Genomic DNA, 16,917 nt, shown 5'->3' on the forward strand with positions numbered 1-16,917 from the left:
CCAATGAAGGTTCACCTCTAATTCTACATGCAAGTGAAGTTCTACTGTGAAGTCAGGCATAAAATGTTTGTGTCTCTGATAAGTTTTTCATTACCATAATAATTGCTATGAATGTGTAAGGGGGACTGTACTTTGAAGAGAGTTAAAAGGTAGCAGAACTACCTGATACAGCACCAAGTGTTCTGACTAAGGTAACAAATGTAACATTTGGTCGAATAGCTAGATTAGCTGAGTTGCCTGGAGATGACAAAACAAATTCAAATTCAGCCAATCAGTTTAAATTATACCCCAAAATACCAATCTCCAATCAAGTTTGAATTTAATTACTTACTAACAGTGTGGAAACAGGCCCTTTGGCCCAACAAGTCCACACTGACCTGTCGAAGCGCAACCCACCCAGATTCATTCCCATACCTTTACCCCTTCACCTAACACTACGGGGAATTTAGCACGGCAATTCACCTAACCTGCACATTTTTGCACTGTGGGAGGAAACCGGAGCACCTGGAGGAAACCCACACAGACACGGGGAGAATGTGCAGACTCCACACAGTCAGTCGCCTGAGGCGGGACATTAACCCAGGTCTCTGGCACTGTGAGGCAGCAGTGCTAACCATTGTTCCACGTGCCGCCATTTAGTTTTTTGACAATATTAAAACCCAATGAAACAATCTGATGCTTTGGAATAAAGTACTGGGAAAAATTGAACAGTTGAGGGAGAATTGCCAAGCCATCAGCATGTACAGACTGACCAAAAAATAGCTCTCTTAAAGGTACCTTTATCAATCAGTGACCTGTGAAACAGAAATCCCAAAGAAGAAGAAAGGAAGACAGAGGAAGATATAAATAGAAGATTTGACGTCTGGCTAGTTTTGAAATTTGAATTTTGGTAAATCTTGATCAGGGCTTTTATCAGACCAGTATTATCAAAGGTAAAGTGAAAGATTGGTCAGATGAAGGAGTTGTAAACAGTTGTTAGTTAATTATTTCTTAAAGTATAATAGAGAATAAAGTTGTTACTTTTACTTTAACTAGTTCTTGGCATCTCGAATTTTCACAGATTACTGCATGGAATAAATCTTTTCTGTGTTGCAGGTTTAAATTAAGCGGGGGTGGGTGGTGGGGGGGGGGTTTACCCAGTGATGTAACATAATTCTTTCTCTGCTTTTAAGGGACCAATGTTTACTCTAGCTACTCTTCCTTTTTATGTACTTCTCATTGCTGCAGAAAGACTGCCAACATTGAAGCCACTTCCAACCCAGTTATACACTCTTCTAACTTCTTCCATCAGGCTCAAGATACAAAAGCATAAAAACAAGCATCAACTGATTCCCCAGTTTAACAGACTGCTGAATGGACCTCTCAAATTTCAAATCTAACAATGATCTTGTTTTTGTGCACCTCCTGTGTAGCATAACTTTGTATGCCTCACTCTGTTTAATCATCTATGAGCAGTAGGATCTCGTATGTTACAATCTGCCTGTACTGCACACAAAACAAAACATTTCATCTTCTAGAACAACCTTTCCAACTTGATCGCTCTAGCATATTTGTAGATTAACTCTTGTTTAATGATCTTTCCAACAGTTTAGTTACTATTACAAAAGAGTTTCAAACACCTATGTTTTGCAATTGAAAATGTTCTCAAACTTACTTTTGTAAACCCACCTCTGATTTTCAGACAAGGCACTCTCTTCCTATGTTTCCTAAGCAGCGGAAATTATTTTATTGTACTGCTGTAAATTTGATGATGTCATTTGTTAACCTTCTAAATTCCAGGTAACACAACTTCAGTATTTATCATCTCTCCTCACAGCTTGACCTTTGACTGATGTCAGTCTGCTAATTCAATTCCGCAACCCCTCCATGGCCAACATATTCTATTCAAATAATGCATCCAGAACCAAGCTCGGTACTCATGATATAGTCCAGTAAGTTAATGACATTGTAGACATTCACAGATGAAGCACAGTATTTACTTAACTACCTGTATTCATTATAAAGGATCAATTATAAATTTTAGATAAGAAAATTTGATCAATTTGTCCTGCCAATCCTCAACTTGGAAACAGTAGCAACAGGAAAGGAGTAAAAATACAAAGACTGTATGGTCTGCATATACAAAGAAGAATCCAACAAGCTGGCCACTGCCTGCAGTGAACTGATCAAGTCCTTGACGGAAAGGCATTATAATTCTGGTTGGATGAGCTGTGTGGCTGAAACATAATATACAGGCAGAGTGGACAACTTATTATAGTTGAAATTTTCTGTTGTACCTGCTATTCCATATGAGATTTATAGTTCATAATTATCATGTTTTGCTTGTTAATTCGTGTTTAATTTTAATTCACTCTGTTTAGAATTAAAAGTACAAAGAGTAAAATTTGTCTGATCATTTCACCATTCAAGAGATGATCAGTAAATTTGATATTCTAGTTTACGGATCGCCACAATAATCACAACAACCGGACTAGCAAGAACAGGTGCAAATCAAAATCAAGAGGATGGTTGTGAATAGGAGTTGGGGACTTTACAAGGAAGAAGAGATTTAGGGTAGGTGAGAGGTTAGTGAAGTTAAGAGAAAGATAAAGAAGAATTGAGATGGAGGTTGAGAAGTCATTTAGTAAAAAATGCTGAGAAAGAAGCCGTAAAGATTTAAAAAGCTATTATACTTGGTAGGGCATTATAGACACCGATTTTTAGATGGGGGCAAAAGCAAAACTAGATACATAAAACAAGAGAATAGAGGGAAATAGCAGGCTGGGGATCAATTGTTGGGAGAAGGTTTGTTAAGCACAACTTCTTAACAACTTTGACAATGGAATTTTTAAAAAACACATAGGTACTCACTAATGTAGACAGAAGGATAAAAATACAAAGATATGGCAAATTATAGCAAAAGGATAATAACATACACAGATTTGTCATTTAAAAAGAATAGAACACTCTACCTTTTTAGACTAATGAAAAGCTAGAAATAATGGAGTTCCAAAGAGTAGGAACTCAGAGTACAAGATCAATAAACCATCAAAAATAAGTACAGTATATAATCCAAATAATAATGGCATGTTGAACATTATATCTAAAGTACCAGAATACGAGCAATAAATAGAAGTTGCTGGAAAAGCTCAGCAGATCTGGCATTCTGAGAAAAGGCCATTGGACCTGATATTAATTTTGATTTCTCTGCACAGATGCTGCCAGACCTGCTGAGTTTTTCCAGCAACTTTTGTTTTTATTTCTGATGGTTTTCTGCAGTTCTTTTGGTTTTTACCAGCAATAAATGTTACATTATAGATAACACTCTGGCTCACATTACTCCAATCAATCTGGTCATCACACATAAACAAGTACATATTTTAAAAATGCAGTGTAAATTTATCAAAACCTATTGTTTAGGTTTTGTAAGGATTTACTTGGGGAAATGGTAGAAACTAGGGCTGTATTTCACAGAATTTGAAAAGTTAATGGTCGATTTGAAGATTTCAGATCTTTTGTGAGGTAGGACTGGAAGGCATCATCTAACAACTAGTACCAGGTTTTTCAGAAGTGGCATTAGAAAAAACAAAAGTGAAACAAGTTTGAACCTGCCCCCACAAACAGCAACTCATGTGTAATCAATCGGTAGTCTCAAAATAGAGACTGACACATTTTCAGTTACCGACATTATTACAATGTATGGGTGAAAGGCGAATGAGACGGGGACAGGTTTCAGCTATGGTCGTACTGAAAGCCAAAAGAGGCTCTAAGGTGCTAAATGCTTGCCCTCTTTTTCCTGAGATTGCTTATCAGCTGTGGAATACTCCCCAGGATACCTGTATTCCATCCTACAGCGCTGACTGTTAGCTAGCGGTTCCTATCGATTAAGCAAGTAACTTAAGAGTGTCTTATAGTTGCATGAGCCAACTTGCCACAGGGTACCAAGTGTAGCCCTGATTCACGTTGGAGAAATTCGACCTGGCCAACTGCACTATGGAATTGTGCGCATGCCCAGTGATGTCTGCAGACATGGAGACACCAGCGGGTGTAATCAAAGAGCTCAGGCCTCCTTCATATCAACCAGAGATTAGCATTATCCACCGCGCTGTTGGGAAATTATCACCAAAAATTATACTCACCGTAAATATATCAAACAGGACGTGTACACCAAACCTTCCCAACAAGACCATGCGAAATGTATTTTGTCCAAAGCAAAACTTCCGCTATTCTCAGGTAGTTAACTACGGTGCTCACGAAGTGTTCTGGGAGATTTAGAGTCCTTCCGGCAGATACAGCCGGACTACAATTCCCAGGATCCACAGCAAACCAAGTGCATGCGCATTGTCGATCCCCTACCCTGGATATTGAACTACGCTTTTGGTAATATGGCGGAGCAGCAAGCAGGGGACCTGCACCAGGAGGACACTGTGTCAAGTAGGCATATGATCGAGAGGCTTTGTATATTCTTACATTATTTGTTGTTAGGGTGTCAAGTCATTTTTGACACAGAGAAGGCTTGCGAATTTTGTCTTCCAATGCTTGTCTTTTTAGGAAAACTGATAAAATTCGTTTGATGGCCTGACCGCAGAGCTCCGTCTGAGGGCCTGATCCTGGGGACGGAGCTGAGAGGCAGGTGTAGAGGCAGCTCTCCAGCGAAAGGCGCAAGTTTATAGATAGGGAGTTCGTCCCAGACGAGTTTAACATGACACGATAAAAGTTAGTTAGTGCTTGTCATTAACTTCATTGACATGTCGAAAATTTTAATTGTCCTTTTAATTTAAAAATAGTTGACCGTTTACTTATTGGTGCTTCATTTACAACATTCTGCAATTTTGGGGTGATTGTGAAACTGGATTTCACCTGGTTACAAAGTGCCATCTGGTATATGCCCACTCAGCTCTGTTGATTTGTATTGTATATTTTTGAGAGGGAAATTTATATCTGATTGGATAATGTCAGATTTGCATTCTAAATCTTAATTTCACTTTCCCTCATCTGCTTGTAAACAATTTTTGGTATATTTCCTATTTTGCGTGTCTATCCTTATGCAACTGTATGCCCTTAGGTACTTATAAAAAATTAAGCATAAATTAGTTTTAAGGTTCCCCATACAACACCTTTTTTCAATATGTGTCTCTTCTGCAAGTGTTGCTATCTGCGGTTTTTGAGAAGAGTTGTAGTTGTGGTTGAGGTTCAAGTTGTAAGTTTGCTGAGCTCGGCGGGCAAACTTACAACCTAAGTGTTGCTGTCCTTTTACTTGTCAAAAGAACCATTACGAATGTGTAATAGCCTTCAAAGTTATCACAACACTCGACCACAACACTGAGAGGATACAGTCTGACTTTGATATAGTGGAGAATAATGATGTTGGGGTGGCACAAACTAGGTAAGTGCATTTGGTAACAGAATGAGAAGTTTCTGTTTGTCAGGAGAAAGTGACCTTCCCATGCCATGTCTATATTTGAGCGGTGAAGCTATTTTTTATCTAAACTAACCAGAAGTTTAGTCTCTGCATTCAATCCACATCACATCCATGTCACAAAGCTCACTTTGCTCTGTCAAACCCAGCCATGAATCTAGTATTAATATGAAGTGCAAAGATAATCTCTGACTTTTACAACCCTCCAACTCCCCCCATCATGATTTAAGCATATCCTTTGACTTTTTTTCCCTGCCTTTTCATTTTTAGCATCGGTATCTAAATTTCCTTTACTTTCAAATGTTATAATGTGAAAAAAATCACATCCCAAATTTCTGCCCACCTTTCCTGTAATGATAGATATAAATGTTGTCAAACAGATTTGTCTCTGCCACAAGTCTTAAAACCACATATAATATCCTTTCTGACTGTAACCATGTAAATCTGCTCTCCTTGACTTCTGTTCAGTCTTTGATACAGTTGACTACATTAACCCCTCTGATGCTTTTCCTTCATGTATGATGCTGCGAAATTACTTTTGTTTGGTATCTATTACTGGCCCTTCAATCAGGGGGTAAAAACAATGACTGCAGATGCTGGAAAACAGATTCTGGATTAGAGGTCCTGGAAAAGCACAGCAGTTCAGGCAGCATCCGAGGAGCAGTAAAATCGACGTTTCGGGCAAAATCCCTTCATCAGGAATACAGGCAGAGAGTCTGAAGGGTGGAGAGATAAATGAGAGGAGGGTGGGAGTAGGGAGAAAGTAGCATAGAGTACAATGGGTGATTGGGGAGGGGATGAAGGTGATAGGTCAGGGAGGAGGGTGGAGTGGATTGGTGGAAAAGAAAATAGGCAGGTAGGACAAGTCAAGGGGACATGCTGAGCTGGAAGTTTGGAACTGGGGTGAGGTGGGGGAAGGGGAAATGAGAAAACTGCTGAGGTTCACATTGATGCCCTGGGGTTGAAGTGTTCTGAGGCGGAAGATGAGTTCTTCCCCCAAGTGTCGGGTGGTGAGGAAGCAGCAGTGAAGGAGGCTCAGGACCTTCATGTCCTCGGCAGAGTGGGAGGGGGGTGTTGAAATGTTGGGCCACAAGGTGGTGTGATTGATTGGTGCAGGTGTCCCGGAGATGTTCCCTAAAGCGCTCTGCTAGGAGGCGTCCAGTCTCCCCAATGTAGAGGAGACCGCATCGGGAGCAACGGATATAATAAATGATACAGGTAAAACTTTGAATGTGGAAGGCTCCTTTAGGGCCTTGGAGGGAGGTGAGGGAGAAGGTGTGGGTGCAGGTTTTGCAATTCCTGCGGTGGCAGGGGAAAAGGTGCCAGGACGGGAGGGTGGGTTGTAGGGGGGCTTGGACCTGACCAGGTAGTCACAGAGGGAACGGTCTTTGCAGAAGGCGGAAAGGGGTGGGGAGGGAAATATATCCCTGGTGGTGGAAATGTCGGCAGATGATATGGTTTATGCGAAGGTTGGTAGGGTGGAAGGTGAGCACCAGGGGGTTTCTGTCCTTGTTACGATTGGAGGGGTGGGGTCTGAGGGCGGAAGTGCAGGATGTGAATGAGATACGTTGGAGGACATCTTTAACCATATGGAAAGGGAAGTTGGGGTCCCTAAAGAAGGAGGCCATCTGGTGTGTTCTGTGGTGGAACTGGTCCTCCTGGGAGCAGATATGGTGGAGGCGGAGGAATTGGGAATACAGCAAGGAAACAGATACGTTGATCAGTGGCGAAGCCTGACCACCCTGGCCCACCCATTGTCTCAACATGCTCCTGCCCCACTGAACTCATTTCTACCTACCTCAACATTGTCCTATCCCCCCCCTAGTCCAGGAACTCCCCACATACGTTCGAGACATCACTCACGCCCTCCACCTCCTCCAAGACTTCCGTTTCCCCGGCCCCCAACGCGTCATCTTCACCATGGATATCCAGTCCCTCTACACCTCCATCCGCCAGGACCAGGGCCTCCAAGCCCTCCGTTTCTTCCTCTCCCGACATCCCCAAAAATACCCTTCCACCAACGCTTTCATTTGTTTGGCCGAACTGGTCCTCACCCTTAACAATTTCTCCTTCGAATCCTCCCACTTCCTCCAGACCAAAGGGGTAGCCATGGGCACCTGTATGGGCCTCAGCTACACCTGTCTCTTTGTTGGCTACGTAGAACAGTCCATCTTCTGGAATTACACCAGTACCATTCCCCACCTCTTCCTCCGCTACATTGATGACTGCACTGGTGCCACCTCATGCTCCCGCGAGGAGGTTGAGCAATTCATCAACTTCACCAACACATTCCTCCACCCTGACCTTAAATTAACCTGGACCATCCCTGACACCTCCCTCCCCTTCTGGACCTCTCCATCTCCATTATTGATGATTGACTTGACACCGACATTTTTTACAAACCCACCGACTCCCACAGCTACCTGGATTATACCTCTTCCCACCCTACCTCTTGCAAAAATGCCATACCGTTTTCCCAATTCCTCCGCCTCCACCTTATCTGCTCTCAGGAGGACCAGTTCCACCACAGAACATACCAGATGGCCTCCTTGAGAGACCACAATTTCCCTTCCCATGTGGTTAAAGATGCCCTCCAACGCATCTCATCCACATCCTGCACCTCCGCCCTCAGACCCACCCCTCCAACTGCAACAAGGACAGAAACCCCCTGGTGCTCACCTTCCACCCTACTAACCTTCAGATAAACCAAATCTTCTGCGGACCTCCAAGCGGACCCCACCACCAGGGATGTATTTCCCTTCCCACCCCTTTCTGCCTTCCGCAAAGACCGTTCCCTCCATGACTACCTGGTCAGGTCCACGTCCCCCTACAACCCATCCTCCCATCCTGGCACTTTCCCCTGCCACCGCAGAAATTGCAAAACCTGTGCCCACACCTCCTCCCTCACCTCCATCGAAGGCCCTAAAGGAGCCTTCCACATCCATCAAAGTTTTACCTGCACATCCACCAATATCATTTATTGTATCTATTGCTCCCTTTGCAGTCTCCTCTACATTGGGGAGACTGGACGCCTCCTAGCAGAGCGCTTTAGGGAACATCTCCGAGACACCCGCACCAATCAACCACACCGCCCCGTGGCCCAACATTTCAACTCCCCCCTCCCACTCTGCCGAGGACATGGAGGTCCTGGGCCTCCTTCACCGCTGCTCCCTCACCATCCGATGCCTGGGGGAAGAACGCCTCATCTTCCGCCTCGGAACACTTCAACCCCAGGGCATCAATGTGGACTTCACTAGATTCCTTATTTTCCCCTTCCCCCACCTCACCCCAGTTCCCAAATTCCAGCTCAGCACTGTCCCCATGACTTGTCCTACCTGCCTATCTTCTTTTCCGCCTATCCACTTCACTCTCCTCCCTGACCTATCACCTTCATCCCCTCCCCCACTCAACTATTGTATTCTGTGCTACTTTCTCCCCACCCCCACCCTCCTCTCATTTATCTCTCCACGCTTCAGGCTCTCTGCCTGTATTCCTGATGCAGGGCTTTTGCCTGAAATGTCGATTTTACTGCTCCTCGGATGCTGCCTGAACTGCCGTGCTTTTCCAGGACCACTCTAATCCAGAATCCTTCAATCAGGGGCAAAGTGGGTCTTATTTCTTACCTCTGGACTCTACCAAGCCTGTCATCTTCCTCAACTGATGCTGTGCCTGAGCAACATTGTCCGATGGCTGGGGAAAAGCTGTGTAATATACAGTGTGTTGGCATATTTCTAACTTATTTTTGTCAACTGAAAGAGCTGGGAATTCCTTCTGTTAAATATTGAATAAACTGAAGATGTTGTGTTTGACTTGAACGACAAACTCTTGCTACAAATTCTCTTCCACATACCCCTACACTCAGGCTGATCTAGACAAACATTATGTGGGTCTCAGATGGTGCCAAACGTCAAGCTTCTCAATTCACATCATCTCCAACACAAAGAGATCTGCTTTCATCATCGGAATATCATGCATATTTCTTCCTTGCTGCAGCCAATCTGCTACTGAAACAATTTGAGTGTATCCTATCCCTGGGTTCTACTAATGCAATACTCTACTAACCAACATTCTATCTTAAACCCTCAATACTTCCACTTGTGTAAAAAAAACTACTGTCAGCGACATATTTGGCTCACCCACTATTTCCTATTTTTGCCAATTTTGGAAACTTGAGCTCTCAGATTCCCTGTCACCAATTTAAAATTTTTATCCTCACATTTAAATTGGTTTATGGCCTTACGTTTTCCAACCTATCTACTAAATGCAACATTGTTCTACTCTAGATATTCTTCTTTGTAATTTCTTGTTTCCTATTGCTAGCTATTTGCATCGTACACAAAGCTGTGTAAGTCCCAATGTTTGAGAATCCCTTTCCTGAAATCACATACCAGACCAAGATTTTCTGCAAGCTTCCTAATGTTAGGATAGGAAGCTGGAGGAGTACACTGTTGTTCTAGTCACATTACTCCGCAGATCATAAATAAGATAAAATTGCTTTTTCCTGTTACCAAGACCAGTCAAATACCTTATTTAAATTGGGTTAAAAACAAAAAGGTCTATCAACCATGTTTCTAAATATATTTTAATTATTAGCGAATTTTGAGAAGATTTGTAGCTCAGGTTGAGGTTCTGGATGTAGGTTTGCTCCCTGAGCTGGAAGGTTCATTTTCAGACAGTTTGCCACCATACTAGTGAGTGCTTCATCAGTGAGTCTTCAGATGGCATGGACCGCTTTCTACTTATGTGCTTAGGTTTCCTTGGGTTGGTGATTTCATTTCATGTGGTAAATGGGATCCAAGTCAATGTGTGTGTTGATAGAGTTCTGGTTGGAATGCCATACTTCTAGGAGTTCTCGTGCGTGTGTCTGTTTGACTTGTCCTAGGATGGATGTGTTGCCCCAGTCGAAGTGGTGTCCTTCCTCATCTGTATGTAAGGGATACTAGATCAAAGAGACTACATTGAGAAAGCAAACGCACTACTTGCAGATACCAACACTTAGTAACAAGTGGTGGTAGACCCAACGCCACAACTAGAGAACCGAATCACAGCCCTACTCAAAACTTCAGAAACCTGGAGAAATTATTAAGACTGACTTCCAAAAAACAAAACCAGACTGGTCCAAATCACCACGCTTCTATGGATTACCCAAAATTCAGAAACTAGGAACCCTCCTCAGACCCATAGGCTCACTACCTGGAACACCAACTTAGATTGGCCAAGGAGCTATACCAAAGTCTAAAATACTTTTTGTAGAAGATTCATGCCACTCTACCCTAGAATTCCTGAACACCATCAAAGACACCAAGATAGAAGAGGATAAAATAATGGTCTCCTTTGACGTAACAGCCCTGTTCACATCCATCAACATCAACCTGGCCAAGGAAACACTGACTATACTATTAGAAGAACCAAAGACACGTACACTAAACTCCACCAACTTCATCAGTAAAGACAATATCATGAAGCTAGTGGAGCTATGCCTTACTACCCACTTCACCTGTAACAAGTAAACCTACAGACAAACCAACGGAACACCAATAGAATCTCCAATATCAGGGTTCTTAGCAGAGGCAGTAATGCAGAGACTCGAACAGACATCTAGCCCAAATTTTGGGTCCACTACGTAGATGACACCTTTGTCATCACTCAACAAAACAAATTAGAGGAAACCTTCAAGACCATCAATAATACCCTTACTGGCATGAAATTCACTAAAGAGGAGGAAAACAACAACGAACTGCCATTCCTAGATGTCGCAGTAGAGCGAACAGCCAATGGGGAACTTCAAACCAGTGTCTACAGGAAAACAACACATACTGACCAAATACTGAACTACAGAAGCAATCATCCCAACACCCACAAACAAAGCTACATTAGAACATTATTTTACCGAGCCACCACACACTGCAGCGCAGAGGAAAATCACCTATACAGTGTATTCAAAAAGAACGCATACCTAATTAACACAGTCTGCAGATTTCTCAGCAACAAAACCCAACAAGCAGACAAAACACGTTCAGAAACCCTAGCCACTCTCCCCTATATCAAAGACATCTTGAAAATGACTGCCAGACTACTCTGACTTCTTGGCATCATGGTACACACTAACCAGCAGCTAATGAACTTGAAAGACCTTGTACAGACAACAAGCAAAACTAATGTCATCTACAAAATATCTTGCAAAAAAACTGTGACACACTACATTGTACAAACAGGCAGAAAATTAGCCACCAGGATACATGAACATCAACTAGCCACAAAACGACATGACCCACTCTCACTAGTATCCTTGCATACAGATGAGGAAGGATACAACTTCAACTGGGACAACACATCCACCCTAGGACAAGGCAAACAGCACGAGAATTCCTAGAAGCATGGCATTCCAATTGGAACTCTATTAACAAACACATTGACTCGGATTCCATTTAGCACCCCCTGAGAAAAGGAACTGGAAATTGATATCATTGTAGGAAATGATGTCACTACAGGAAATGACATCACCAACCCAAGGAAACCTAAACACACAAAGAGAATGCGGGCCATGCCATCAGTGCTTCATCTGAAGGCTCACTGATGTTACCTAGTATGGTGACAAAACATCTAAAAATGAACATTCCAGCTCAGCGAGCAAACCTACATTAAAAACATAATAAAACAAGATGTATCAATTACTTACGTCTTTATTGAATAACTTGTACAGTTAATATACAAGTGTAAATGCTTAACCCTCTTAATGTACTCAAACCACATATGTTAACACACAAGTACTCTCCACAAAAGGAGTCAAAAAAGATTTCTCTGCAGAAATTGACTTTCTTAAAAAAGAAATTTTTGGCCAATACATTGTTCGTGAAGGCAAAAGAATGAAGTGTCGAATATTCTGGAGTTTATTACTCTGATGTTCTGGCATATGTGATCAAGTCACTAATCATGCATGGTATTCTGTGAAGATTTGCAAACACAGCTTACAAGAAATGCAATATAAATATAAGATTAAATGCAATATCTTCAAATGTTCCTTCAAAACATATATGCATCTCATCCTCAGCTTGACGTGAGAGCTTTCTTTGCAGAAATGAGAGCAATCAATCAGGCACTTCTTTCTTAGTAGGAGTTTCCCCAATTCAACTTGCTCTTAGCATCCCATGAATGAATAAAACCAGTTCTGAACACGTCAATGAACAAAAACATTATGGACAGTCCACCAGTGTTCAAATCTCAACCTTAAAAATATAAATGAAATAAAAAAGTTTCTCTAAATAATTGTTATTATGCAGTTCAGTTATCTAGACAAACTCTGATAGTCAGCTGATATGAATGTTAGGGTTTGTTAGCTCAGTTGGCTGGATGGTGATACAGAGTGACACCAACAGCTTGAGTTCAATTCCTACAGTGGCTGACATTACCATGAAGGCCCTGCCTTCTCAACCTTGTTTCTTGCTGGCGATGTGGTGGTTCTCAGGTTTGACCACAGCCATCTATATCTCTCTCTGTGTCTCTCGTGAGAGAGTAATCCTTTGGTCCTCAGGGGCTATGTTGTTCAAATATTACATGACAAGCTGCCAATGACTCTGAAGCCATGCATTTGTTTGAGCCGCATTATTCTTGGCTGTTGGAATTATGAATTTAAAATTGGTCTTCCAGAAACACACACACACATGCTGTCAGTTTTGCATCAGTGTTGGAAGCTGATTGCAAGAAAGTATTATAGTTGCAACACATTGCCCATTTGATTGTCATGTCTGTGCCAGCTCTCTCTAACAGCATCTCAGCTATTCCAGATCCTAACCAGTACCTGTGTGACAAAGTTTTCCTCAGATCATGTTTACTGCTTTCGCTAATTACATTAATTTATGTGAGACTTACTTGACCTCTTAGTTCACGTATTCTCATTTTTTTAAAATTCTTCAGAATTTACTGGAATTATTTGCTAGTTTACTTGTGCCTGGATGAAAGCCTTTTTTTGGAACTGGCAGCAAATGAGCTTTTTGTTTAATCTAAAGAACTTCTAAAGCAGTCAAGGTTATTGAATTTCTTTCCCTTCTATGTGTCATGAAGTGTCTTGCTGCTACCAAGGGCAATGATTTTATTAAGTCAGCCTTTTTCTAGGCTCCTTGAAGTGTATGTTAGTCTTGAATCCAAGCAGAAATAGAGAAAAGAAACCATAGGTTTAAAGTTAAAGGGAAGTTGCAATCAAGAGGTGACGTATAAGTACAAAACTATTCATTCTGTTTCATATTTCTCCATGGTGATGTCATATTTGATTAACAGTTAAAAGCAGTTGATTATTCTAATAATAATTTGTTTAGGAACAACTATTGGAATGTAAAAATGCCTATGGTTTAAGATTTTTAAGGAGATAAAAGGTGTGTCCTTGGAGATGGGAAGTTGTCATTACTTGAAAGGACTTAGGATAAGCATTTCCCCACCCCTCTTTGTGTGTTATTGTTAACAAATAGAGGAAATAAGAAACTGATGTGCCAACACATTCTTTGCTCAAGTCAGGCTCAAGCTGGTAGAGCAAAGGTGTGATGTATCCAGGCAAGATATGTCCACGCTTAGATATGACCACAAACGTCGTAAGTGAAGTAATATTTTTGAGAGTGAATTGAAGAGGGCATGTGTAAGCTTTTGATTTAAAATGTGGAAAAGATAGAGTCAAGTGGGTGGCACGGTGGCACAGTGTGGGCAGCACGGTGGCACACTGTGGGCGGCACAGTGGTTAGCACTGCTGTCTCACAGCGCCAGAGACCCGGGTTCAATTCCCGCCTCAGGCAACTGTCTGTGTGGAGTTTGCACATTCTCCCTGTGTCTGCGTGGGTTTCCTCCCACAGTCCAAAAACGTGCAGGTCAGGTGAATTGGCCATGTTAAATTGCCTGTGGTGTTAGGTGAAGGGGTAATTGTAGGGGAATGGGTCTGGGTGGGTTGCTCTTCGGAGGGTCAGTGTGGACTTGTTGGGCCAAACTGTAAAGTAACCTGTTGTTCCACACTGTAAAGTAATCTAATCTAATCTAATCTAAATCTAAACTAACTCAAAATGCTTGAAATACTCAGGTCTAGTAGCGTTTGTGAAGAGCAAAACATTTTTCACTTGAGTAAAATTTCATGTTGTTTATTGTTATCTTAATGTTCATATCATTTTTGTTACACTCCTATGTTAGAGGCACAAAATAGTAACTCAGTATTCTCTTTCAGAAGCTGCATGATTTGGATTTCTCACATTTTCTGATGTTTATTTTTAGGAACTGTTAGGTTCTTTTCCTGAGGTATCATACACAAGATGCAATTCGCACACAGCAACTTCTGCAAACAGTTAAAGTTTGTTAAAGCTTGTATAAGCTAGGTGACCCTCCTTTTGACCCTGCGATGTCAAGCCAAAGTGAGGCCCTAAACAAAGAAAACACATCCCCTTTAGTCATATGCCATTCAAGATAACCCCCAGTTACTCTCAGTCACAGGTTACCCCAGGTACAATGGCAGGATGAGATCGTCCTTGGTGATAATGCAAATGCTGATACCCTAATCCTGGGGAATTGTTATGCAGATGATTTCCTGATTCAGTATTTCCCCAAGACAATGTAGGTGCTGCATACCTAGCTTCAAGGGATGGCTAGAAAACATTTCTGGATGGAAGATATTGAATGACAGTTTAACGTGACAATAGCAGGGGAGTAGTAGCAAATGACTGTCTAAATGAAGTATGAATTACAATGGATAGTCATTCCACATTCCTGTATACTATCTGAGGCAGAATGTCACCCCTACCCACTTCCAGAATGTTCAGCTTGCAGCCTAATTCTTTAATGTAATATTGATGTCCAGAGCGATTCCCATTTAATCTTTTAACATTACAGAACTGGGTGGTAATTCGTCAACTGGGATTAGAAAAATGGGATTTTCTTAAGACTTTCATGACTAATTTTCTCACTTTTTTTATATTTCAGCTTTCAATTTTGAGAATGACCATGTTGAAGATGTTGGCAATGTCACTATTGATTTGCACTCTGGTGCTGATTCAAGTCAAAACTTTAGTGCAGTAGCCACCCCTGATGTAAATCTTGAAAGCTTTTCTGAAACAATGGATCCAAATATAACAACTGGAACAGTGGGTATGTTTATAAAAAAGTTTTCACATCCGCCGCTACTAAAAATGTTTTAGAAACCAGTTCTTTCCCCTGGTGAATCTTTAGATTAGATTAGATTACTTGCAGTGTGGAAACAGGCCCTTTGGCCCAACAAGTCCACACCGACCTGCCGAAGCGCAACCCATTCCCCAACATTTACCCCTTCACCTAACACTATGGGCAATTTAGCATGGCCAATTCACCTAACCTGCACATTTTTGGACTGTGGGAGGAAACCGGAGCACCCGGAGGAAACCCATGCAGACACTGGGAGAATGTGCAAACTCCACACAGACAAGTGCCTGAGGCAGAAATTGAACCCGGGTCCCTGGCGCTGTGAGGCAGCAGTGCAAACCACTGTGCCACCATGCCGCCCTCTTTTTTTTCTTTCCTTACCTTCATTCTCTTTTCCCAATAAAGTACTGCTTACATTCCAACATATAAGGGAATTATGTATTTTGACTATTTTAATCATATGTAAAATGATAAATAACTACCCTTAACTAATTCCAATGCACTGAAATACTATATTATTTTTGTTACCAGAGCGACACACCTCAATTCAACGATCTCTGACAGACCTGAAGAATCTTATCAGTGTTGAAGGAAGTGAGTGTTTGGCCTCATGTGCTTCAGAGAAACAATTGGTCTTTAGCACTCCAACACTGCGCAAAGTTTTGCTGTTGTACCAAGAGTAGTGTCTCATTGATTTATATATTACTTAAAATAATTTTCCTAATTATTTGCAAAAAAGAAGAAACCTGAAAGCATCCTTTAAAAATAGAGTAATTGTCACTTGGAATAGAGTACTTCAGAAATCCATTACTCAGATGTTGTTATTGAAGTTTGTTAAAATTTGTTTTGTTAGATCATAAGTGATTGCTCATTTGTTGATTGCTGTTATTTCTCCCTCCTTCCTCTCCTCTTTGTCATGTACTCAAAAGTTGAAACTAAGAGTAGGGAAACCAAAGCATGAAGTTAAGAGAGCTGAGTCCTTTGTGCCCATTGGTTCTCGAGATTTGATTTGTTTTTGTTCAAGATTTGAGTAGTTTGTAACATTTGTAACCAGATCATGCTCATTTGAAAAGGATGCCTTTCCTTGTGGTATATGTTGCAATAACCACCGGTACTTTACGAAACTTGTTGATTGTGCAATTGCATTTACTGTATTAACTGAAGTCACCATTATATATTTCATATAGAATGAGCTGCCAGAGGAAGTGGTGAAGGCTGGTACAATTGTGACATTTAAAAGGCATCTGGATGGGTATATGAATAGGAAGCGTTTGGAGGGATATGAGCTAGGTGCTGGCTAGATTGGGATGGGATATCTGGTCAGCATGGGCAAGTTGGACTGAAGGGTCTGTTTCCATGCTGTACATCTCTATGAC

General features: G+C 41.6%; 2 protein-coding genes across 6 annotated transcripts in view; one reads left to right on the forward strand and one right to left on the reverse strand.

The window, feature by feature from the left end:
- swt1 (SWT1 RNA endoribonuclease homolog) overlaps window positions 1-4,274 on the reverse strand; it is a 133,739-nt gene extending 129,465 nt beyond the window's left edge. For both annotated transcript variants that reach the window (XM_072573649.1, XM_072573648.1), the window contains exon 1: window positions 4,119-4,274. The gene's annotated coding sequence lies outside the window, so the exon portion shown is untranslated. The remainder of the gene's footprint in view (window positions 1-4,118) is intronic.
- Window positions 4,275-4,317: 43 nt separating this feature from the next.
- trmt1l (tRNA methyltransferase 1-like) overlaps window positions 4,318-16,917 on the forward strand; it is a 76,804-nt gene continuing 64,204 nt past the window's right edge. For 2 of the 4 annotated variants that reach the window (XM_072573650.1, XM_072573653.1), the window contains exons 1-3: window positions 4,318-4,413; window positions 15,347-15,511; window positions 16,073-16,135. In XM_072573650.1, coding sequence (XP_072429751.1) covers window positions 4,365-4,413; window positions 15,347-15,511; window positions 16,073-16,135 — 277 coding nt within the window. In that variant the 5' untranslated portion in view covers window positions 4,318-4,364. Of the gene's footprint in view, window positions 4,414-13,961; window positions 13,981-15,346; window positions 15,512-16,072; window positions 16,136-16,917 lie in introns of those variants that run through there. The other 2 variants (XM_072573652.1, XM_072573651.1) reach the window with 2 other exon arrangements.

The sequence above is a fragment of the Chiloscyllium punctatum genome, chromosome 7 (genome assembly GCF_047496795.1).
Source record: "Chiloscyllium punctatum isolate Juve2018m chromosome 7, sChiPun1.3, whole genome shotgun sequence".
In the NCBI taxonomy this organism is placed as follows: domain Eukaryota; kingdom Metazoa; phylum Chordata; class Chondrichthyes; order Orectolobiformes; family Hemiscylliidae; genus Chiloscyllium; species Chiloscyllium punctatum.